The sequence below is a fragment of the Nerophis lumbriciformis genome, linkage group LG02 (assembly GCF_033978685.3).
Source record: "Nerophis lumbriciformis linkage group LG02, RoL_Nlum_v2.1, whole genome shotgun sequence".
NCBI lineage: Eukaryota > Metazoa > Chordata > Actinopteri > Syngnathiformes > Syngnathidae > Nerophis > Nerophis lumbriciformis.
The window spans coordinates 26,466,701-26,490,751 of record NC_084549.2 but is presented as its reverse complement, the minus strand read 5'-3'; the positions used below and the strand labels follow the sequence as shown (position 1 = coordinate 26,490,751).

Here is a 24,051-nt window from a genome sequence, read left to right as displayed (position 1 = left end):
AAGCGTTGAAAGTGAAAAAAAAAAATGTATCAGTTATTTTTTAACACTTTTATGAGTGGGGCCCTTTTGGATCACTGATAATTTTAGTGAGTTTTTTTTAATTGACATTGCTCATGAAATACTAATGAATCAAAACCAATGTTATGAATTATTGACTTATTCAAGGCTCCAATTACATTACATCAAATATTCCACTTTGAAATATTTTTGGGGAAAATATTGCATGTTTTGTGTGTTTTGCCTTCCTCAGAGGTTGTCACGTCACAGCAACATGACAACCTCTGAGGAAGGCAACGTTGTGGCCGAAACCGTCAGGTACGGAAATAAACACACGTCTGGCTATAGGTATAACAAAATTGCATACTTTTTTGAAGACCTAGCAACCTCTTTGCATTGTTGTAAAATATGCTTTCAAAACAAACCGAAAAAGAGCCCTCAAAAAATCTGTGATGTAGTGAAACGTCAATATTTGAAGCGCGATGTGGCGAGGGATGGATGACTGTACTGAACATGTATTGCTTTTGTCAGGAAAGTACATCAAACTTCAAGCGTACTAGATTTTTTTTAATTATTACAATACAACAGCTAAATGCACTCCAAAACCCATGGAAAAGAGACAGCACACTCCCTGGAGATGAGTCGCCCAGACCTGTAAAACAACAGATTTTATAGAGTTAGGTTTCAGCCGAGTCAACAAGACACAACATGTTACCTATGAATACAGCGAGGGCATCAACCTTCCAAACACTTCTCTACTTACAACTGGAAACGTTTTGTCTACAATAAATTTACAGTTCATAGTGTTAGTGTTCATACACTCATCTTGGTTTTAGATGTCTTATTAATTATTTTGGGCTCTTAATAATAATTAATTTAGACATGTTTATCCCCTTAGAATGGAATGATTAAACAACGTGTGTCTTCAAGGATTTTCAAAAACAATAATAGGGATGTGGTTGTTGCGGTCCATTTGATAGCAGAAGATCACATCTCTGGTGTAAACTGCATTTTTCCGCTTCTTGTCAGACTTGTGTTATTTGCGTCTCCGAAAGCATTGTCTGCAAGTATTTGTTTTATAAAGTTAAGACAGACATACTTTATGTTCTATGGTGCTGAAGGTGCTTAAATTGCGAAGTTTGTAAACTTTTATTTCCATCACAATTGTTTTGTGCCTTTGAGGAGCTTCTGAATAATGTCATGTTGTATATAAGGATGTCTAATGTTATGCAGTCATATATGTATGTATATTTGTATGTTTTCTTTAGTTACACTCTGGTTTTCTGTACAGGATTTGACAGTGCCACCTATTAAGCACTTGGAGCTTGGATGCTATTTCCTGACTCCCGTATTTTTTTTGGGATGGAGTTTGGCTTCATGTTGACTTTTTTACCCCTTTAACTAATAAAAACATTTTTCTTCTCCTACATATCCCCTTGCCTATGTATGTGTATTATTTGTTAATCAATTTTTCAATATAAAAGCAAAACTTAAGGGAAAAAAAACCTCAGTCCTCCATGTCGAAGTTATTTTTTCAAATTTCCAATTGTGCACAAAAAACAGAAATTGCAAAAACTATTTATTTTCTGCTTTTTCATTTTAGGTCTGGAAACAAATATTGAAAAAAACAGAAGTGATATTTCTTTCTTTTAAAGTTTTGGTTTTACATTGAAAATTAATGAATAATTTGTGTGTTTATATCCATCCATCCATTGTCCCTCTCATGAAATACCATTAAAAAGAACATCACCTGTGAAATTAAATACTGAGCGTAGTTTACACAGAATTCTGTTAATTTGTACAATATCCAAAAAATGGCTTTTCTTCGCACACCCCGAATGTACAATAGTGCAGTGTTTCTTAACCATAGGGCCATGGGCCCATTGTTAAGCCGCGAGAGCCCCCTACAGAGCCGCCAAAAAGCATCCGTTTCTCAGCTCAGTTGTATTACACTCTTTATCACTTGTGTGGCAGTAATGACAATCTCAAACCAACAGAAAAAAGCCTTAGAGAAGTTTCTCAAGCGCAAAAATTATGCCTAACACGGACAGTGAAGCCGTATTTTCATTAGCACTTTAATTTTTTTTGACAGTTTAGTTAAGTAACATACTCTTTATTGATTGTGTTTATTTCAGCACAACATAATTGTATGTAAAAGTATTTTTCATCAGGTATTTATGAGACCCTTTTTATGCAGTATGTTAGTTAGACATTGTGTTTGAGTTTATTTCGAACATGCATGCATACAACATGATACATCCTAATTTCCAGTTTCTCTATTCAACATGTTCGAAAGGGAGTAGGAAGAAGCAGAGCTCTTTTAATCCTACCCCTTTTCCTTTACATAGCAGTTGCTAAAACTTTTGTTCACTTCCTGTTCTCAATTTATTCACAATATTCTCCATAAGTAATAACAATAAAAAAAATAAAATAATAATTGGTGAAGTAAGTTATATTTCATATGGTGATTATCTTGAAAATGAATGGATGGATTAAATAAATTCTGAATGTTTATCATGGTTCTTCTTATTCGTAGTTTGTAAACACTTTAAGTTTGAAGAGTTTCTTGAAGTGGATCATATTAGTACATTGATTTCTTTGCTTAATCCATTCCATAATTTAATTCCACATACTGATATACTGAAGGTTTTAAGTGTTGTACGTGCGGACAAATGTTTTAAATTATTTTTTTTCTCGAAAATTATATTTCTCCTCTTTTCTTAAGAAGAATTGTTGTATATTCCTGGGTAACAGATTATAGTTTGCTTTGTGTATAATTTTAGCTGTTTGCAAATGCACTGTGTCGTGGAATTTCAGTATTTTTGATTCAATGAATAAAGGGTTTGCATGTTCTCTATATCCAACATTATGTATTATTCTAACTGATCTTTTTTGTAACACCGTTAATGAATGAAGTGTACTTTTGCAGTTATTTCCCCATATTTCTACACAATAACTCAGATATGGTAACACTAGCGAGCAGTAGAGAATATGGAGTGATTTTTGGTATAGAATATGTTTTGCTTTGTTCGTTATTGACGTGTTTTTTGCTACTTTATGTTGTATATTTTTTACATGAGATTTCCAGTTCTATTTATCATCAATCAGTATACCTAGAAATGTGGTTTCATTTACTCTTTCAATTTTTATTCCGTCTATTTGTATTTGATTTTATCTTCTACTGTTACCAAATAGCATTATTTTAGTTTTACTGAGTAATTATATTTATAATCCTCCAACCTAAACCTAAGGTGTATGTGTTAAATGAATAAATAATATTTGTTAATGACACATAGTCTTATATCATTTGACAAGGTTGTAAACTGAAAGTAGGTTAGATATAATTGTTGACTACAATTCAAATCAAGAGTAAGATTACTAATTAGGGACCGAGACCCTTTGGGACAGAGGACCCTATTGTTTTTGTAGCGTTTTATTATTATACCGCCGCCTCTTTGAGCTGTAATTTGACTCCCTTAACATGCTTCAAAACTCACCAAATTGGACACACACATCAGGACTGGCGAAAATTGCGATCTAATCAAAAACTCAAAATTGCACTCTAGCGACCCCTAGGAAGAAAACACAGACAAAACTGCCTGTAACTCCCAGTAGGAATGTTGTAGAGACATGAAACAAAAACCTCTATGTAGGTCTCACTTAGACCTATATTTAATACACTGACAACACCCAGCAAAAATCAACAAGAAGTTTGCAATTCCCCCTTCAAAACATAAGTTGTGTAAAAACAGTCACATTTTTTCAAACATTATCTCCTCTGAGAGCGTTTGTCGTGTCGGCTTCAAATTAGCACAGGAGAGAGATTGAACCCTTCTGATTAAAAGTTGATGAAAGAGTTTTAATTACTGCTCCGGTTTGGATTTTAAGAGCCCTCAAAGTCGGTTCCGTCCATCGCTGCTTGCAGCTTTAATTCAGTGTTAATATTTATTGGGCCCCGATGTAGTGGAAAAGGTGGGGCTGGGGGGCAAAGATTAAGAACCCCAGCAATAGTGCATTATTATGTTTTAAAGGAAGATATGATACAGCTGCAAAAATAGTTCTTAGCAAAATATGGTAACAAAAGCATGCACTCACATATGTCCTGCAGGTTTCAGAAACGTCTACTTGTGTCCAATCACAGTTTAGGTCCACAACATGTTTGTTCGGAAGTCTCCTTGTCGTTCTTCAGCACGGTAGGCCTCACCACATCCACGTCCCGGTGCAAGTGGTCGAGCAAGCCTGTGAGGATGCTGGGAGCGGCGTAGAAGTCAATCAAAAAGTATGATCCTCTGCGGTGTCTCTGGTTGTGTTTGGTTATCACAAATGGAAGAAGTCTCTCTCCTATATTCTCCATGTCTCTCACCACAGCGCCCCGCTCCATCAGCGCCTCCACAGTCCGCCGCAGAGTAGCTGCAGTCTCCGGCCGCTGCATGGCTTTAAGAATAAGGGCCAGTTCGTACCGAGGCATTATTACGGCAAAGAGAAGCGAATAAAAATAGAAATACTCAATTGGTGGCAGACATTTCCAGTAGGCGGTCAATGTCGACCATGTTATGACACGAGGAGAGAAGGTCTTCGGTGATGACGTATAAAGCATGCGCTCCTCGTCCGTGTAATTGTATATTCTTAAAAAAAAAGATAAAAGTTTGACAATCACGTAGCAAACACAAAATACTGGATAATATTTAATTGAAAATGATATATCAAAGGAAATATATATATATATATATTTTTATTTTATTTTATTTTATTTTTTTTAATATATGGTCCGTGAACCACCAAGAAAATATATAAAGAATGATGTCTTACTCTTCCAAATATTTTGGGACAAACTAACTAAGGTATTCTGATAAACCAAATATTTTTTAAATTAGGTATTAATATTCAAAATACCGTAAGTGACTTAGCGACAACATAGAATAGGTCTCCGTGTGTCAACTATTAGATTGTTCGGATGTTGTGTAAAATGGGCGAGTGAGCCATCAACAATCGTGTAGTCGACGCAATACGCCTGCGCAAACCGGCTTAAGAGGCTGAGGTCACTTCCTCCTTTTTACCATCGTGGTAAAGATGGCGGAGCAAAAGTCGGTGCCGAGCGATTTGTATAAATGCGTGTACTCGTTTCTGATTGAGAACAAATTCTCAAAGGCGGCTCAGCAATTCGTCAAACAAATTAAAGTGGTAGGTATTCTGTGAAATGTGGACTCGGTGAGGTCTGGACGTGAACGTGTCATGATTTAAATGTACATAAACCCGTGTGCGTGTGTGGCCACTTCACACGTGGATTACAGAGATCAAACACGTGGTTTACGTTTATTATTGACTGATTAATTCATTTTTTTTGTCTAAGTGTAACTAATCTTTTTGTTGCTCCGTTTGTATTTCTATGTATAGAGCCCACAGGATCCAAATGAGGAAAGTCTTCTCAAAATCTACGACTTCTGGGTGAAGTGAGTTGATACCCAAGTTATATTCTACAGTACTATATTTTGTGTAGTACACAATGTCGCAGTATTTTGTCTTGTATTATAAGTTCAGTTTAATATAGCTTTACCAGGGGTGGGCTTTACAATAAATTGTAAAACAGACTGTTGATAATAGCTCCCTATCTTGTTGTTCCAATCATACCAATGAGGTACTGTTGTGCAATACAATAAAACACATGCATATCCTTGTATAGGTAATTGTGTATACCGATAACATGTATCACAATGTAGTATTTTTTCTAAAAGAAAAATTCATTAGAGCTGTCAAAGTTAACGCAATTTCGCGTTAACAATTGGTTCGGTTCCGTAGCGTGGGAAAATGTGGCTGCGTTCACTGTTTACTGATGAGCAACAAGCAGGAAAATAGCGAGCAGAATTGGACAAAGGAAAGGGTACACTATGGAAATATCAGGTCCAATGCAAGTTGTTCTTCAGACAAGTAGACTCATTTTTGCCGTTTATATATATATATATATATATATATATATATATATATATATATATATATATATATATATATTAGGGCTGCAACTAACGATTAATTTGATAATCGATTAATCTGTCGATTATTACTTCGATTAATAATTGGATAAAAGAGACAAACTACATTTCTATCCTTTCCAGTATTTTATTGAAAAAAAAACCAGCATACTGGCACCATACTTATTTTGATTATTGTTTCTCAGCTGTTTGTAAATGTTGCAGTTTATAAATAAAGGTTTATTAAAAAAACAAACAAAAAAACAATTAAAAAAAAGCCTCTGCGCATAGCATGGATCCAACAAATCGATGACTAAATTAATCGGCAACTATTTTTATAATCGAATTGAATCGATTAGTTGTTGCAGCCCTAATATATATATATATATATATATATATATATATACACAAACACACACATATATACATATACGCGCATGTATGCTTTGGAGTCCCTGTCTTGAAAGAAAATAATGTTTGCCTTGGTGCCCTAAAACATGAGCCCTCCTTTAATGCAACACTTGCCATGACCATAAAAAGTTAAAATTCGAGGCCTGACACTATATAAATTATATGCAATAAATATTATTTATTTCTACACTTTTATGTGCAGGAGGATAAACATTTACCGAATGTTATTTTGTCTTAAAGTTAATTAAGCGCTTGTAGTCAATTTGTTGATGACATTCTCTCTGACAGTGGCCTTTTAGGAATTGGATGAAATCTTGTTCTCCTAATGATACATTTGTGTGCTTAGATCTCCCCAAGCTAAAAAACGAAAAGCACTTGCTGACAAGACTGAAGATGCTGGCCCATCAAGCAAGAAGGCAAAAAACAGCAAGGAGAGCTCCAGCAGTGAAGAGTCCAGCAGTGAGGAAGATGAAGCTAAGGCTAAACAAAAAAAGGCTACAACACCTACTAGTAATATTACTGCAGAATTTATTTGCTAGTTGTATGTCGTAAGAGTGAATTCATCAGCCAAGTTTTTTTTACACAGTTAAGGCAGCAGCTACTAAAGCGGAATCTAGCAGCAGTGAAGAAGAGAAGGCTCCAGCCAAAGCTCCTGTCAAGACTCCTGTTAAGGTAGCAATCAATCATTGTGTGTGACAAACATTGATTTCAGCGGTATGACGATTAATTGATATATAAATATTATTAAACCTGCAGGGGACCAAAACTGCCTTCATAAAAAGTGTGAATTCACTTTAGCATTTATATTGTAGACTTTGCCGTATGTAACTTGTTTGCTTCACCTCTAAACTCAGATATGTTATCGTAAGCCATGTATCACATATCATCACATCCTGACGTACCCTGTTGGGATGTGTCGATCGAGCCGCCACCAATCAGTATTGGCTGATATTTGTAAAAAAAAAGAAAAAAAAAAGAAAAAAGTATGCGATCGTCATTGCCAATTAATGCCGATCACAAACGCCAGTACCTTCTGGCTGACACCGTTTTTATTTTTAGTCACCTGGCTGACAAGAGGCTAGCAGATAATGTCTCCACACAGTTAAGTTCCCCCTTAAATTAATAATAATCACCTCAGTTATGTCAAATAAACTGTTTCTTAGTATCTAATGTACCCTTATCACTGGAGAACGAGGCTAAGCATGTTACACACTGAGCAAGCCACGAACAGGCATACTAATATCTAAGCTAACCGCTAAGCTTTTAAGATGTGTAGATGTAATCACGTTACAGCAGAAAGTTAGAAGCTATTAAAAGGAAATTAACTAGTAGATTATTACAAGTAGAAAGAGAGGATAATAAAACTGTTGGTGTGTCAACATTGTCACAGTTGGTACATGACACATAAGGGGAGGGTGTATCAATCCATAAATTGGTGGTATAATTGATATATTGTTGATATTGTTAAACTGTCAATAACACTAAACATAAATACATTTAAAAATTTACAAGTAATTTGTGTGATCGGTATTGTATCAGCCAATCTCAGTCATGGATGATTGAAATAGGCAGCATAAAACCCTGATTGGAACATTGCTGATATTCCCAGCCCTATTTATGACTTTATTTTTTATTTGACTAAATGAATACTTTATTATTATGTAGGTTCCTGTGAAACCACCACTAGCAGCTGCAGGCACCACAAGGAAGAAAGACAGCAGTTCTAGCAGTGAGGAATCAGACTCTGAAGACGAACAGGCCGCCAAAGCTCCTCCATCAAGTGAGTGTCAACGCCAAACTTTGTAAACCTTTCATTTCATCTTTACGAACGTACCCCATCGTCATTTATTCAACTCTGACTGACAGAGGCAGTGGGTGCTGCTAAGCCCAAAGGTGCTACTCCTGCTAAAGAAAAGGAAGAAAGCAGCAGCAGTGAGGAAAGTTCTGAGGATGAGGAACCAGCCAAGGTGAAGAAGGTAAACATCTATGCAGCATTTACACGGTAGGTCTAAGTCAGGGGTCGGCAACCCGCGGCTCCGGAGCCGCCTGCGGCTCTTTGATCACTCTGATGCGGCTCAGCTGCATACTTGCCGACCCCCCCGATTTTTCCGGGAGGTTTACCGATTTCAGTGCCTCTCCCGTAAATCTCCCGGGGCAAACATTCTCCGATTTTCACCCGGACAACAATATTGAGGGCGTGCCGTGATGGCACTGCCCTAAATGTCCTCTACAACATGTCGTCGCGTCCGCTTTAACACCATGCTATCTGCGTGCCGGCCCGGTCACATGTAGTATGCGGCCTCTGCTTACACACGTAAGTGACTGCAAGGCATACTTGGTCAACAGCCATACAGGTTACACTGAGGGTTGTGATATAAACAACTTTAACACTCTTACTAATATGTGCCACACTATGAACCCACACCAAACAAGAATGACAAACACATTTCGGGAGAACATCCGCACCGTAACACAACAGAACAAATACCCAGAATCCCATGCATCCCTAACTCTTCCGGGCTACGTTATGCACCCCCGCTACCACCAAACCCCGCCCCCCAACCCCGCCCACCTCAACCGACGCACAGAGGGGGGGTTTGGTGGTAGCGGGGGTGTATATTGCAGCCCGGAAGAGTTAAGGCTGCTTGGGATCCTGGGTATTTGTTTTGTTGTGTTTATGTTGTGTTACTGTGCGGATGTTCTCCCAAAATGTGTTTGTCATTCTTGTTTGGTGTGGGTTCACAGTGTGGTGCATATTTCTAACAGTGTTAAAGTTATTTATACGGGCACCGTCAGTGTAACATGTATCGCTGTTGGCCAAGTATACATTGCATTCACGTGTGTGTGTGTGTGCGTGCTGAAGCCGCACATATGTGACTGGGCCAGCATCCGCTGCACTGGGTGAAAAGCGGACGTGACGATTTTTGGGAGGGGCACTGAAATTTGAGAGTCTCCCAGGAGGGTTGGCAAGTATGAGAATTAGTGGTGAATGCGGTGCTACTGCGGCACCGCCGCTGAATATAATCGGTGGGCCAGCTCTAGTGTTAATTTGATATGCCTCAAGGGCCAAGTGAAATTACATGGTGGGCCAAATTTGGCCCGTGGGTCAGAGTTTGACACCCATGATCTAGAACCTTATATTTCTTCTTGAGCCTGAATATAAGGAGAATTAGCTACAAGTTTTAGAAATTATGTGCTAAACAGATCCATATTTAGTAAAAGACTAAGCATTAGTAGCAATATTGCTAAGCGCCAAACAAGAAATACAAGCTATGAACATGATAAATGTTTGCTCTCACTGGAATGCCGACTAATCGTAAATTTACATCTTTCTGTTTAGATGAAGAACTATTCAAAATTGTAATGCATGTTTAAAAAAAAAAACAAAGGTGCTACAAACGTTTTTGTCTTTCTTGCCATCTCCGGATCTTAGTGGGATGTCAAAGTTTACTATCTTCTCGGTTTATGGCCACAACCTTCTACTGTCCAGGTGAGAGGCATGACTTATAAGCTAGAATTAACTGTCAGCAACTGAGAGGCGATGCAGCAGCTCACTAGCTCAGCATGTCAATTGCTTGTATTTTGTCACGTGGCCTCTTCCCGCAAATGAAAACCAGTGGGGGTAGACCAAGCCAAGATTGCTGTTGTGCAGCAAGCAGCGCACAAACTATCGGAGTGCGCAAGAGGCCTAGATCTACCTGGAAAAAAGCAGATACGAGCAAAAATTCAAACCAAGCAATGGAATAGATTTATGAAAAATAGATTTGTCGAGTGATATAAAGGATTATACTTCAGTAGCGTTCCCAAACATGTGCTCCAGATATCATTCTACACAACAAAACAGATTAAAATTTAGAAAAGCAAACGGCATCTTTGTTTGCGTCTGAGTCAAGGAAATATGCCTCATTTTTGCTTGGGTAAGGTTGCATTTCATGATTTAACTTCGCGTCTACCACCATGTTTGTTGTTGCTGTTGAACGCACCTTTTATGAATACGTGTGTTATTCCCAACTTTATAAAAATAGAACTATAAATCTCAACATTGTGTATGTGCTGAAAGCTTGATTTATTATTGCTGCCTTTGGTAAAAGCTTACCGTAACTCTTTCAGGTTTTGCTCACGTTTGCTTTTTTTTTTTTTTTTTAGGCTCGCCGAATTTGTGCTTTTCAAAACACTCGTAGCAAAAATGCGTTTTGAGGAATGTTGAAAGTATGTCAAACACACCTTTAAAAAAAGTGATCACTGCAAACTTGTGCATTCTACGACTCTGCTCCCTAGGACTTAAATGCGTGCTACTTTTTTCGAGCCTTTCTTGATTACCTCTCGAGGAACTCTGAAGAAACTTTGATCCTTTTTGTGATCTGAACTATTCGTACAGCCGCAAGCATAGGGTAGTTTTCTTTGAGAAAGGCTAAATGATGCCTAGTACCTATTAAGAACAGACGTTGGCTTGACCACCACGCATATTTAATGAGCCGGATGTGACATCTTTCTGCATAAGCTAAAAATAGTGTGTCGGTTATCGCCTATAATAACATATATGCTAATACTTTGTTAATATTCAGGTCACAAGATGTAAATAAAGTATTATTGGTGATTTGCAAATGTTTTAAAGGGCTTTATGTGTGCAATAGAGTACGGTCATTCGCTGCATTGTTAACCACCTCGTACTTGCCGTATTTCACGACTCAAAGTTAATTAAAAAAAGAAACGCGTGTTCTTGTCTTACATAATGATTGAGAATGTGAGCAAAATAAAAAAAAAAATTGCAGTTCCTCTTTAAGACCTGTGTAATTCATATTTAGGTCACAAAATTGTGCCATTTGAATCTTCAATTCAGTTGAAGTTAGATTTGTTTCCTTGATAGGCTCCAGTCAAAGCTGTCCAAGTAAAAACTGTTGCTGCAGCTCCTGAATCAAGCAGTGAAGATTCGTCATCTGAAGATGAGGCGCCACCCGCAAAGAAACCCAAATCAGGTTAATCTTTATTTTTTATTTTTTTTAAAGATTGTACTATTTAATGATGCTCCTACTCCATACAAACAAGGAGCCTAGGAAAACGGTATTCCTAATACAAGATTTTGGATGACCTCAGAACATGAGGTCATGTTTTCATTACGGTACATTTACCAATCAGCACCAATGTTCCCTCTAATTGTTCATGTGTGTGAGCAAACACAAAAACTCCTTGAGCATTCAGTGGAGCACATGTGAGCAACATCACACGTGGCAATACCAGCAGCACACCTGTCTCAAACCAATCTTTTATTATAACACTCAAATGAGAGGAGTCATTTTCATGAGATTATTTTCTAATATTAGTGATTTGGCCCACTTGTAATGAAAATAAAAGAAATCTTGTTTTTCATAAGCTATGGATTAGTGTTGTACAATATGTCTGGGTGGGGGTCCTGCTTTGGAAATCATTTGTACCCCTTTCAGAGATCACATTTAGTTGCCCTTAAACATCCTCATGTTGCACAATGAAATGTAAGCATAGGATGAAGTGTGCATTTCTGTAACTTTGTCTAGTAACAGCATTCCATGATTAATATCAATAAATTAACATTAATAATAAATGACAGTAGAATAAGCACACGTATGACTGAGGAGTCATAGTGTAACCTTGTGTGGTGTTTGAGTTGTCCAACTTTTTGTGTGGCCATAAACGCACCAGTGGCTTAGTGCTATGCGTGTTGGTGACAGATGACAAGTTGGTTTTGGCCTGGTTTGTACGGCAGAAAATGACTAGTTTTTCGAGAGAGAAGTTTTTTACTCATGTTTTTGGTGTGGTTATGGCCGAATATAAACAGTTTCGCTCAATAAAGTGATCAATATAATTCCTGTCCTCGAACCATCTCAAAAGACGTTACAATAATTAACCGGTGTTCAATTGAACAGTGTTGACGAACATCGTTAGGGCCGCTTGTTGTCACTGTCACTCAGAGTTGCATTGCAAAATTATACAGAATAAATTATGTGTTTATTTTGTTTAGAATTCAGATGGGATTTGATTTGGTGCGCGGCATATATTTGCTGTGCGCAGAGGACGCTTGAGCAGTGCGCTATTGCGCAGGCGCGCACCTTAGAGGGAACGTTGATCAGCTCTAACGTCACCTAAGTTGTTGGGAAAATTTCCCCTCAAAATAACGTTTTAAATTAATTTATGCCTCTAAAGTAGCAAAAGTATTTGTGGACTTTTGTCATGTATACCTCTGCACATGCAATACTTGTTATTTGTAACACAACTACAGGTTTGTATTAATTAGGGCTGTCACAGATAAGTTAACTCATTTGATTAATCACAAAAAATTATTGCATTAATCATGTATGTACGCAGATTAATCACACAATTTATTTTGACCATACATGCTCCTCTCCCTCTACCGCCGATGGTTACATGAAAGGAAGCGTGAGTTGTTATAAGGTCAGTGATCAGGTTGATGCATACGTCAGTGCAAAGATGAGTGAGAAGACAGCAGTGGGACTTTAAATAAAACGGTTTCCACATTTTGAACAAATAAATGTAGTGCATTCAAGTAAAATGTTTACAAAATGTCCCTGGATGACATTGACAATAAATTAGCATTTTTGTCCAAATATTTGGGGTTTATTTAAATTATGCAAGCAAGTAATAACCTGAGATTAACACACAATGTATCCAAATTCAAAAGTGTAATATTGATTTAGAAAATAAATAATTTAACAGCATTAGTATAAATGTGTGCTGGCAAACACTTCATATCCTGTTCTATACAGTGTTACCATTGGTATAATGATTATCTTTATTAGCTGGCTTCATGTTTTTTTTCTATGAGAAATATTGATTGTAACAAATGAACAATTATAGGAAATGAACAAATCAGAGGTTGACTTAGAGAGATTGAAATGTACAAGCCTCACTATGTTTTCCTTCCTTCTGCCATTTCTTTAACCATGAGTCAATATTTTTTTTGATCCCCTACCTTTTCATATGTGTAGGAGCATACAATGCAGTTCCACCTCCTACTTCAACAATCAAGAAGGCTCCAGTTGAATCAGCTAAACCTACCCCCGCAAAAAAGGCTGTGCCTGCTAAATCTACAGTGAAGAAGCCTGCTGCAAAGAAGGAGTCCAGTTCTGAGAGCTCAGGTAGTAAAGATTCAAGTTAAAATCGCTAAAGATTTTATATTGTTTTAAAACTTGTGGTCCTCTTAGAATCAAGCTCGGAGGAAGAAGATGTAAAAAAGCCTCCAGCCAAGGTCACACCAGCTAAAGCGTCCCAAGTCAAACAGACCCCAGCAAAAAAGGACAAGTCATCAAGCTCAGGCAAGAAACAGCAGATTCTAATCACATTAAGTATAGGGCTGCAACTAGGGATGGGTACCTTTTTTCTTCTTCTAGGGTTTCCGCAAGGCATTAAAGCGCATTAAAAGTCAATAAATGGATTTTGTAAAATTAAGACCTTATTAAAAAGCATTGAAATTCAATGTCCAGGGGCGTTAAAATATGTTAAACAATTTTAGGCCTGGGCTAATAGTCAATAAGTCAAGTAATCAAATGATGAATGAAAATGAACTCCTTAACTGTGCCATCATCGACAAATTGCTATGTCTGTTTTTCTTCGTCTCTGAATTTTGCTGGGTCAGGTCTCAGTGCTGCTGGAATGATGGCCCAGTGGTAGTGTTAGGGATGTACCGGTAACAATAAGAACATTTTATCACGGTTATTGGGACCAAAATTAGTACCCTCACATGTGTTTGAATAAAACATGTTATGCAAGTCAAACAAATAGGATGGCGTTGACTACCGAAAAAGACTTAACCTTGTTTCTGCTTGTTTGCTGCACTTAAATATGAAGGATGCTTTCTGGTAATGTGCTGCATCATCGATGTACGGTAGTACTATTGTGAAATGTTAGCTCATTTCAACACCATGTCTTTCTTTTTCACTATTAAATGATCACAAAACCTATCTTGTCTTCTTCAGGCCTTTTGCTCTCTTACTACCTTGTCATTGTTTTTCTTTGAGCTATTTCTCTCTGCACTCCGCTGTTCCTGATACACCACCCGCAGCGCGATTATACATCACATCATATGCACTCTATTAAAGCAGTCTGCATATATTACTCAGACGAATCTTCGAAGCAACAAAATGCAAATGCATGCATTTTTGTAATCAATGAATTGTTGCAGCCCTACTTAAATTTGCTTACTTTCTTTGTAAAACTGCTGACTAGGAATTTAGTTTGTATTAAAAATACGGTTTGTTATCACAGATTCTGACAGTAGCTCAGAAGATGAAGCTCAAGCAAAGCCTGCTGCTAAAGTGGCTGTTCCTGTGGCTAAACCTGCCACTCCGGCTGGAAAGGCTGCTGCAGCAGAAAGCAGTTCAGACTCTGACTCTTCATCTGAGGATGAAAAACCTACGAAGGCCAAAGCAACCCCAACTCAACCTGCTGCAAAGGCTGCTGTTCCTGCTGCAAAGGCTGCTGTTCCTCCTGCAAAGGCCTCAAAACCTGCTGCAAAAGCTGCTGCAGAGAGCAGCTCAGACTCTGACTCCTCCTCTGAAGACGAGGAAGAACCAGTCAAAGCCAAGCCGGCAAACACTAAACCTGCAACTACTCTTGCCAAAGCGGCTACTCCAGCAAAGGCAGCAGCAAAAAGCAGCTCGGAATCAGAATCCTCATCTGAGGATGAAGAACCTACAAAAGCCAAGGCTCCAGTTAAACCTGCTGCGAAGAAAGCCGCTACCCCAGCAAAGGCAACAGCATCTAAAAGCAGCTCGGAGTCTGAATCCTCATCTGAGGATGAAGAACCCACAAAAGCCAAGGCTCCAGTTAAACCTGCTGCTAAGAAAGCTGCTACCCCAGCAAAGGCAGCAGCAAAAAGCAGCTCTGAATCAGAACCCACAAAAGCCAAGGCTCCAGTTAAACCTGCTGCTAAGAAAGCTGCTACCCCAGCAAAGGCAACAGCATCTAAAAGCAGCTCGGAGTCAGAATCCTCATCTGAGGATGAAGAACCCACAAAAGCCAAGGCTCCAGTTAAACCTGCTGTTAAGAAAGCTGCTACCCCAGCAAAGGCAACAGCATCTAAAAGCAGCTCGGAGTCTGAATCTTCATCTGAGGATGAAGAACCTACAAAAGCCAAGGCTCCAGTTAAACCTGCTGCTAAGAAAGCACCTACCCCAGCAAAGGCAACTGCATCTAAAAGCAGCTCAGAGTCAGAATCCTCATCTGAGGATGAAGAACCGACAAAAGCCAAGGCTCCAGTTAAACCTGCTGTTAAGAAAGCTGCTACCCCAGCAAAGGCAACAGCATCTAAAAGCAGCTCGGAGTCTGAATCCTCATCTGAGGATGAAGAACCCACAAAAGCCAAGGCTCCAGTTAAACCTGCTGCTAAGAAAGCTGCTACCCCAGCAAAGGCAGCAGCAAAAAGCAGCTCGGAATCAGAACCCACAAAAGCCAAGGCTCCAGTTAAACCTGCTGCTAAGAAAGCTGCTACCCCAGCAAAGGCAACAGCATCTAAAAGCAGCTCGGAGTCAGAATCCTCATCTGAGGATGAAGAACCCACAAAAGCCAAGGCTCCAGTTAAACCTGCTGTTAAGAAAGCTGCTACCCCAGCAAAGGCAACAGCATCTAAAAGCAGCTCGGAGTCTGAATCTTCATCTGAGGATGAAGAACCTACAAAAGCCAAGGCTCCAGTTAAACCTGCTGCTAAGAAAGCAGCTACCCCAGCAAAGACAACAGCATCTAAAAGCAGCTCGGAGTCTGAATCCTCATCTGAGGATGAAGAACCCACAAAAGCCAAGGCTCCAGTTAAACCTGCTGTTAAGAAAGCTGCTACCCCAGCAAAACCTGCAGCTGCTGCCGAAAGCAGCTCAGACTCTGACTCCTCTTCTGAAGACGAGCCAGCGAAAGCAAAGGCAGCGCCCACTTCAAAGGCAGCCCCGAAAGCAAAACCTCCAGCAAAGGCAGCAGCAGCTGAAAGCAGCTCTGACGACTCCTCGTCCGAGGAAGATGAGGAACCTGCTAAAGCTAAGCCAGCTGCGACTAAAGCAGCCACTCCTGCAGCCAAAGCGAAACCTGCGGTGACAAAGGCAGCTGCACCTAAAGTGGCCAAGAAACCTAGCAATGCTGCAGCAGAGGAGTCCAGTGATGACAGTTCAGACTCTGATACTCAAACCAAGAAGACACCTGCCAAGGCTGCCGTCGTCAATGGCATCGCTCTCAAAGCTGCATCGGCCAAGCCTGCGGAGTCTTCATCCAGTGAGAGCAGTTCAGAGGAAGAGGAAGCCGTCGTGAAAAGTTCTGCTAAAACCTCTACACCTGCAGCATCGTGCAAGCCAACAGCGGCTGCTAAAGACAGCAGTTCCTCCTCAGACAGCTCAGAGGATGAGGCGCCTAAAAAAGCTGCCACAGCGCCCAGCACTCCTAAAACCAACGGTAGGTGAAGACGACGACAAGTGCAAAGTCAAAATAACAAACTATTATTTCTTTCCCATTTGATGCAGGCACCAATGGAAAGCAGTCGTCAGAAAGCGAAAAAGAAGAAAAAGTGAAAAACAAGACTCCAAAAAACAAGAGAGAAACCACAACACCACAGACCTTTCCTAAAGAAAATAAAAAAGTATGTGTTATCAAAATCATTAAAAAAAAAAAAAAAAAAAAATGTTGCGAATGTAATACTAAGTCCATGCAGGAGCTTTTTTTTTGCGATTGTAGTAAACTTAAAAAGCCTGATTTTGCGGCAGGAAAAAGGCTTTTTTTTTTCTTTAACCCAAGGAGTGAATTTATTTTTAATCAGTGTTTCCCCAAAAAGCACAGGATTTCAACAAATCTAACAAAATAGCCTTTATTTGCATCATACATTTTTTTGGGAGTATTGACAAACTAGTCACTTCCACCTAGTACCTGGCAGGCCTCTTTTCAGATTTTTTAAAAATTTGCCCAATTTTTTCCTAATATTGCAATTGGAAGTGCAGGGTTTTTAAGTGTTGCAATACATTTTGATTTTTTCACTAATTAAAATGTGGAAATTTGCTGAAGAAAAAGTAATTAATGAACAAAAAAAGACTGAAGAAAGCATTTGACCAACATGGGACACACAAATGTGCAAAATAGGCTTTATTCAGTCGGCCTTTATTACTGTATGGAAAATATATTTTAGCCTTCACATGAACAAAATGTAAACCTTCACAATGAAAAATAATTTGTACTAAGAATGAGTAAACAATACAAAACATCTTACAGGACATTACTATAGAAATTGCACTTTGGTTACCAGCTGACTAAAGTATAACAATTTTGATTTCCGGTATTCTACCTTGAAAAGATGTACTGTAGTAAAATGTTAAAGGTTGTACTCACATTAAATACTGTATATGTACATATGCTTAATTTCAACATTTTTTCATAAAGTGTAGATTTAAGCGTAATTCATTACATACAGTGTGCTCCATCTGCTGGCATGTTTGTTGTGAACTCACAAACATAAAAAATAGTTTGTAAAACCACCACCAAAGGCTGTTTTATTATCACTATTATTTCTTATTACTTATACTATTGTTTTATTTTTATTACTAATACTATTATTGTCCTATTGTTCTTACTACTATTGTCTTACTGTTACTACTACTACTGTCTTATTATTGTTACCACTAATTATGTCTTATTGTCTGCTCTGTCATCCACAAGTTAAACACATTCTCGTTTTAAGGGTAAAAGTCGATCGTAAACATTTTTGTTCCAACTCATGGCGTGTGGTTTACCCGCACTTTCGGTGAGAACATGAACTGTAGACAGTGATTTTGGTTGGGAATGAGTGAAGTCAAGGTAAACAAGGAAGTGAAGACATGGGGAGATGCAGGGAGACATTTGATTGGTTAAACATTTGCGGTGCGTTTGGGTGCAGCTGGGACAAATTCAATCAGCGAAAATGTCTGACAGAAATTGCGAGGCTGCGGTTAATTCGCTGGGATTAGTTGAATTTGCGAAGATCTGTGCAATCGGGAAGTCCTGGATGGACTGAATAACAAATATGGAGGAAATTAAGATTTATTTTCAAATTCCTGCTGTCCAGAGTTAGACTGGTTTAAAAAAATAAAACAAAATCCAAAAGCGTTTAAAGCTGCTGCCAAGAAGGCTTGAAATTTGTGTCATAGTGATGTCAAACTACACTTGTGTTTTGATCATAATCGTGTTTTCAGACTAACGCACCGTTCCGAAGAATAAGAGACGAAGATGTGGAGGTAGACCCCCGCCTTGCAGATAATTCTTTTGATGCAAAGGTAAGCTGATTTGATTTTTTATTTTACACGACTCAAATTTTCTACAAGTGCAAACATTCGACACAACATGCATTATCACTGTTTGTGATGATATATTTCTTAGATACAACCCTAAAGTCGATTTGACTTGAATTTTCTCACACGCCTTTTTACAAAACACCCTGTGTAACTTTGGGTGGTGTTTGGGGAAATGTCAATGAAATTTGGTAGCCACCTTTAGTGCACTGGCAAAAGATTAGCGGACATGTCTGCATTCAACTAAAAAGTCAAACAAGGCTTACCCGCTAAATAACTAATAGATTGTCTGTCAGATTGTAATTAGACAAACTTTATTGATCCACAAGGGAAATTGTTCCACACACAGCTCAGTTTCAAAGGATGGAAAGGATAATGCAGGTATTAAGTAGACTAAAAATGTACCATAGTAGCAATATGAAATATAACATATGTAATATTTATATATTATATATACACAGTATATAATATATCCTGATGTATTATTATATTACATTATTTTTATATAATATATAACAAACGTAATGTAATAATTGTCCATCTCCACATTGTGCCCATTCAGTACAGGTCCAACGGCGACTGGGGCGAGAAAGCAAACAATGTCCTCCGCTTCACTAAAGGCAAATCATTTCGCCACGAAAAGACAAAGAAGAAGAGGGGAAGCTATCAAGGCGGCGCCATCTCCACCACAGTCAACTCTATCAAGTTTGACAGCGATTGAACAATGTCTCCTTCTTGTCTCCTTTCACCTGAACTGTGTGATGACGCAGGCTGCTTTATTCCTGGCCTAACATTAAAGCAGCACACGACCTGCTAGATAGATAATCCACTTGCAGGCTTGCTCACAGGTAACACTGAGTGGACTGATGGTGGTAGAAGAATGCACAATGACCGTGTATATAGCCACTAGGTGGCTTAAGGCCGCCAGTCCATACATACAAATCTGATTAGAATTTAATTTTTTTCATTTCAGCATTTATGAATGGCAGCCATCCAACCTTTTTGTTTTCTGTTTTTTTATTATGTAATCTCAAGTGTCTAATTTCTCTATCTTTAATGTGAATATCGGCGAGAGGGGTTGTACGCGTTTTTCCTTTAACTCCGCATGGAGGATACAAGTCAATTTTATGCGGCGTATTAATTGTTTTAAGACCTCATGGTATGTTGAAATTCTGTTTGTCTTGTAGTAATTGACAGTTTTAACTTGTTACTGTACTTGTTTTCTAACCATAACTACCGGTAAATAAAAGATTGACAAGTACTTGTAGGTTTGATTGTAGAACTTAAAGTGTTCGATGTTTAAAACAAATTATACAGACGTTGGTGAGAATGTTCTACAGCAGAAGGTTTCAAAGTATGAGGCGGGTCTCAGGAAAGGAGGAAATGCAGAAGCTTGATTAAAATTAAAAAATATATTTTTAAACCTGCTTAGGTAACTTTTAAGGTTAAAAGGTTAAATGAGTTAGTTGTCTGCAATGTGAATACATTTTTGTTGTGAGCATAAAACTGAACTATGTTCCAGAAAATGTTTTTTGTAATGGACCAGAGGTTTTCACCGGTCTACATTGTCTTTGAAACTGAGCTCAAACATTTCAAACTTTTTTCACCAAGTACCGCCCCAGAAAAAACTCAGCTCCCCATACCACCATAATGACCAACATTAAAAATCAGTAGCGTAATAGGCCAAAGTACCGTATTTTTTGGAGTATAAGTCGCACCTGCCGAAAATGCATAATAAAGAAGGAAAAAAAAACAAGTCGCACTGGAGTACAAGTCACATTTTTTGGGGAAATGTATTTGATAAAAGCCAACACCAAGAATAGACATTTGAAAGGCAATTTAAAATAAAGAATAGTGAACAACAGGCTGAATAAGTGTACGTTATATGAGGCATAAATAACCAACTGAGAACGTGCCTGGTATGTTAACGTAACATATTATGGTATGGGTCATTCAAATAACTATAACATAAAACATTCTATACGTTTACCAAACAATCTTTCACTCCTAATCGCTAAATCCGATGAAATCTTATACGTCTAGTCTCTTACGTGAATGAGCTAAATAATATTATTTGATATTTTACGGTAATGTGTTAATAATTTCACACATAAGTCGCTCCTGAGTATAAGTCGCACCCCCGGCCAAACTATGAAAAAAAACTGCGACTTATAGTCCGAAAAATACGATACTCATTCAAAACAAGGCAGATGTTTTAACAAGTATATTTAATATTTAGGCCGCTGTAACATTACACACAGTTTGAACAGTAACACTGTTTTTGAATATTGGGAAAAAAACACTGATTCAAACTTTAAATGATTCTTTGGCATACCACATAGTTCTAGGTCGGTGGTCGCCAACCTTATCGAGCCCGAGATCCCAGGTCTCAGCCAAAAACCAAAGCAAGATCTACTTCTGCATTAACTAAGTTTTTTAAATATATGTACACATGTACAGTATGATTATACACGTTAGGTCAGGAAAAACAGAGGCTATTTCATCCCTACAAGCCTGTTTCGCAGGTTTCCCTGCTCTTCAGGTGATTTTATAATTATATATATATTTTAATTATAATTATATATATAATTATATATATATATATATATTTATAAAATCCCCTGAAGAGCAGGGAAACCTGCGAAACAGGCTTGTAGGGATGAAATAGCCTGTGTTTTTTCCTGACCTAACGTATATGCTGCTCTACCCCGGTATTGAGCACTGTATAACGGATAAACCACAGAAACCGTGTGTATGTATGTATGTATGTATGTATGTATATATATATATATCCATCCATCTACCTTCCTCCGCTTATCCGAGGTCGGGTCGCGGGGGCAGCAGCCTAAGCAGGGAAACCCAGACTTCCCTCTCCCCAGCCACTTCGTCCAGCTCCTCCCGGGGGATCCCGAGGCGTTCCCAGGCCAGCCGGGAGACATAGTTAGTCTTCCCAACGTGTCCTGGGTCTTCCCCGTGGCCTCCTACCGGTCGGACGTGCCCTAAACACCTCCCTAGAGAGGCGTTCATGTGGCATCCTGACCAGATGCCCAAACCACCTCATCTGGCTCCTCTCGATGTGGAGGAGCAGCGGCTTTAGTTTGAGCTCCTCCCGGATGACAGAGCTTCTCACCCTATCTCTAAGGGAGAGCCCCGCCACCCGGCGGAGGAAGCTAATTTCGGCCGCTTGTACCCGTGATCTTGTCCTTTTCGGTAATAACCCAAAGCTCATGACCATAGGTGAGCATTACTGAAGACGCCGCACCAATCCGCCTGTCGATCTCACGATCCACTCTTCCCTCACTCGTGAACAAGACTCCGAGGTACTTGAACTCCTTTACTTGGGGCAAGATCTCCTCCCCAACCCGGCGATGGCACTCCACCCTTTTCCGGACTTGGAGGTGCTGAGTTTACAGTCATATTTCCTCCAAAACTATTAGTTTATTTTTCAATAGTATTAGAGCAGTGATTCTCAAACTGTGGTAAGAATCACTTAAGTATTTAAACAGTGTTACTATTCAAACTGTGTGTAATGCTAGTGGCCAAAAATATTAAATATATCTGTTTAAATAAAACCTTTGCCTTGTTTTAATTAAATCTAGGCCTACTATGCTACTGTATTTTAATGTTAGTCATTATGGTGCCACTTGGAGAGCCAAGTGTTTTCTGAGGTGGTACTTGGTGGAAAAAGTTTGAGAATCACTGAATTAGGTGAGAGTCCAGCCTTTTTATTTTAGTGTCTCATGCTTAGCATGTGTTGCTCCGTAGCCACCACTAGGTGTCAGTGGTCAGCAGGAGGAGAAACATCTGTTCTAGATGCAGATGCTGGAACAGTGAAGGCCATTCATACCTTACAGGATTGACCTCCAGAGCAAAAAGCCACTGTAAGGCTACAGCGTTCACCTTAACTCCTCTACAAATGAGACGAAGAGGGCAAAAAAACAGCTATTGTAGAAAAAATATTGATGGATGATTTGGAGACATTTCCCACATCAAAACGCCCTCTATCCCGCCTATAAAACACATGTACTGTCAGCTAAGTGATGCTAAACTCGCTAATAAAGAAGCGCGGTACAAATGAATGATTAAAAACGAGAATGGATGCATTTTGGCTTAAAAACTAACGATAAAGGTGAAGCTACAACACTGAAACGCCGCTTAGCAAAAGGTGCTTTAAAACGTGGCTAGTTAGTGTCCATCCGCAGTCGGCAGTGTTTTACCTACTTCTAAATCACTAATCCTCGCTTCCATGGCGACGACAAATAAAGTAAGTTTCTTACAAGTATCATCCCTGCAGGACAAGGAATAGCTAAACATGCTTCACCACACACTGTAGACGGATACAATAGCTCACCGCTAACAGGCTAGCGCTCCTCATCGTAGACCAATGCTATAGATCAGTGGTCCCCAACCACCAGGCCACGGCCCGGTACCGGCCCGTGGATCGATTGGTACCGGGCCGCACAAGAAATAATAATAAAAAAATAAAATAAAATAATTTAAAATTTTTTTTTTTTTTTTTTAAATAAATAAAAAATAAATGAAATTTTTTTTTTGCTTGAATTTTTTTTTTTTAAATCAACATAAAAAACACAATATACACTTACAATTAGTGCACCAACCCGAACCTCCCTCCCCCATTTACTACACTAATTCGCACAAAAGGGTTGTTTCTTTCCGTTATTAATATTTGTGGTTCCTACATTATATATCAATATAGATCAATACAGTCTGCGACCCCAAAGGGAATAAGCGGTAGAAAATGGATGGATGGATGGATGGATGGACAGTCTGCAGGGATACAGTCCGTAAGCACACATGATTGTATTTTTTTATGACAAAAAATAAATAAACCCCCCCCCCCCCCGGTTACAAGCGTTGACCGGTCCGCAGTGACAAAAAGGTTGGGGACCACTGCTATAGATGGATCTGCACTCGACCTCCACTGTAATGATACCAAGTACAAGAGCCATATCTAGTCAATACTACAATGATTACATCGATATTTATTGTCACAAAATATTTTTTCCGGTTTTCCCCAAATTTATATTATGTTTATAAACTCAGGAAATGCGTCTCTGGACACGTGAGGACTGTAAATATGACCAATGTATGACCCTGTTACTACTTGGTATCGAATCGATAGCCAAATTTGTGGTATCATCCAAAACGGTTACCTGTACCACAATATTGGTATTGAGACAACCCTACAGCCAACTCTTTCACACCCTGCCAATATGTACAACTGGTGCTTGCACATCAGAAGACCTACTGGGACAATGACTTCCTCACACTCACACAGGTTCATCTCCCTTTTTTTCCCAGCAGTAAAAATTAGAAACTGAGAAAAAAGAAATAAAAATTCCATGCAGGTATAAAAAGAAAAGCACAACTCATTC

The 24,051-nt window shown here is 38.8% G+C and overlaps 2 protein-coding genes across 2 annotated transcripts; one reads left to right on the top strand and one right to left on the bottom strand.

The window, feature by feature from the left end:
• Positions 1 to 545: 545 nt before the first annotated feature.
• Positions 546 to 4,600, bottom strand: mrps6 (mitochondrial ribosomal protein S6). Its single transcript, XM_061959722.1, has 2 exons — positions 4,093 to 4,600; positions 546 to 649 (listed from the first exon to the last, which is right to left on the bottom strand). The coding sequence occupies exon 1, from the start codon at positions 4,592 to 4,594 to the stop codon at positions 4,133 to 4,135; it is 462 nt and encodes a 153-aa protein (XP_061815706.1). The 5' UTR covers positions 4,595 to 4,600; the 3' UTR covers positions 546 to 649; positions 4,093 to 4,132.
• A 438-nt stretch (positions 4,601 to 5,038) lies between these two features.
• nolc1 (nucleolar and coiled-body phosphoprotein 1) lies at positions 5,039 to 19,916 on the top strand. The gene is made up of 13 exons (XM_061959711.1): positions 5,039 to 5,178; positions 5,392 to 5,447; positions 6,721 to 6,884; positions 6,961 to 7,046; positions 8,040 to 8,154; positions 8,241 to 8,350; positions 11,242 to 11,350; positions 13,355 to 13,504; positions 13,571 to 13,681; positions 14,631 to 16,796; positions 16,865 to 16,980; positions 18,560 to 18,640; positions 19,218 to 19,916. The coding sequence occupies exons 1-13, from the start codon at positions 5,068 to 5,070 to the stop codon at positions 19,374 to 19,376; spliced, it is 3,534 nt and encodes a 1,177-aa protein (XP_061815695.1). The 5' UTR covers positions 5,039 to 5,067; the 3' UTR covers positions 19,377 to 19,916.
• The last annotated feature ends 4,135 nt before the right edge of the window (positions 19,917 to 24,051 follow it).

Excerpts from the sequence above, each read along its gene's own strand:
- mrps6 (XM_061959722.1), bottom strand. The coding sequence starts at position 4,594 with ATGCTTTATACGTCATCACCGAAGACCTTCTCTCCTCGTGTCATAACA.
- nolc1 (XM_061959711.1), top strand. The coding sequence starts at position 5,068 with ATGGCGGAGCAAAAGTCGGTGCCGAGCGATTTGTATAAATGCGTGTAC. Across the intron at positions 5,179-5,391 it reads TCGTCAAACAAATTAAAGTG|AGCCCACAGGATCCAAATGA; the intron begins GTAGGTATTCTG and ends TTCTATGTATAG. Across the intron at positions 18,641-19,217 it reads ATAATTCTTTTGATGCAAAG|TACAGGTCCAACGGCGACTG; the intron begins GTAAGCTGATTT and ends GTGCCCATTCAG.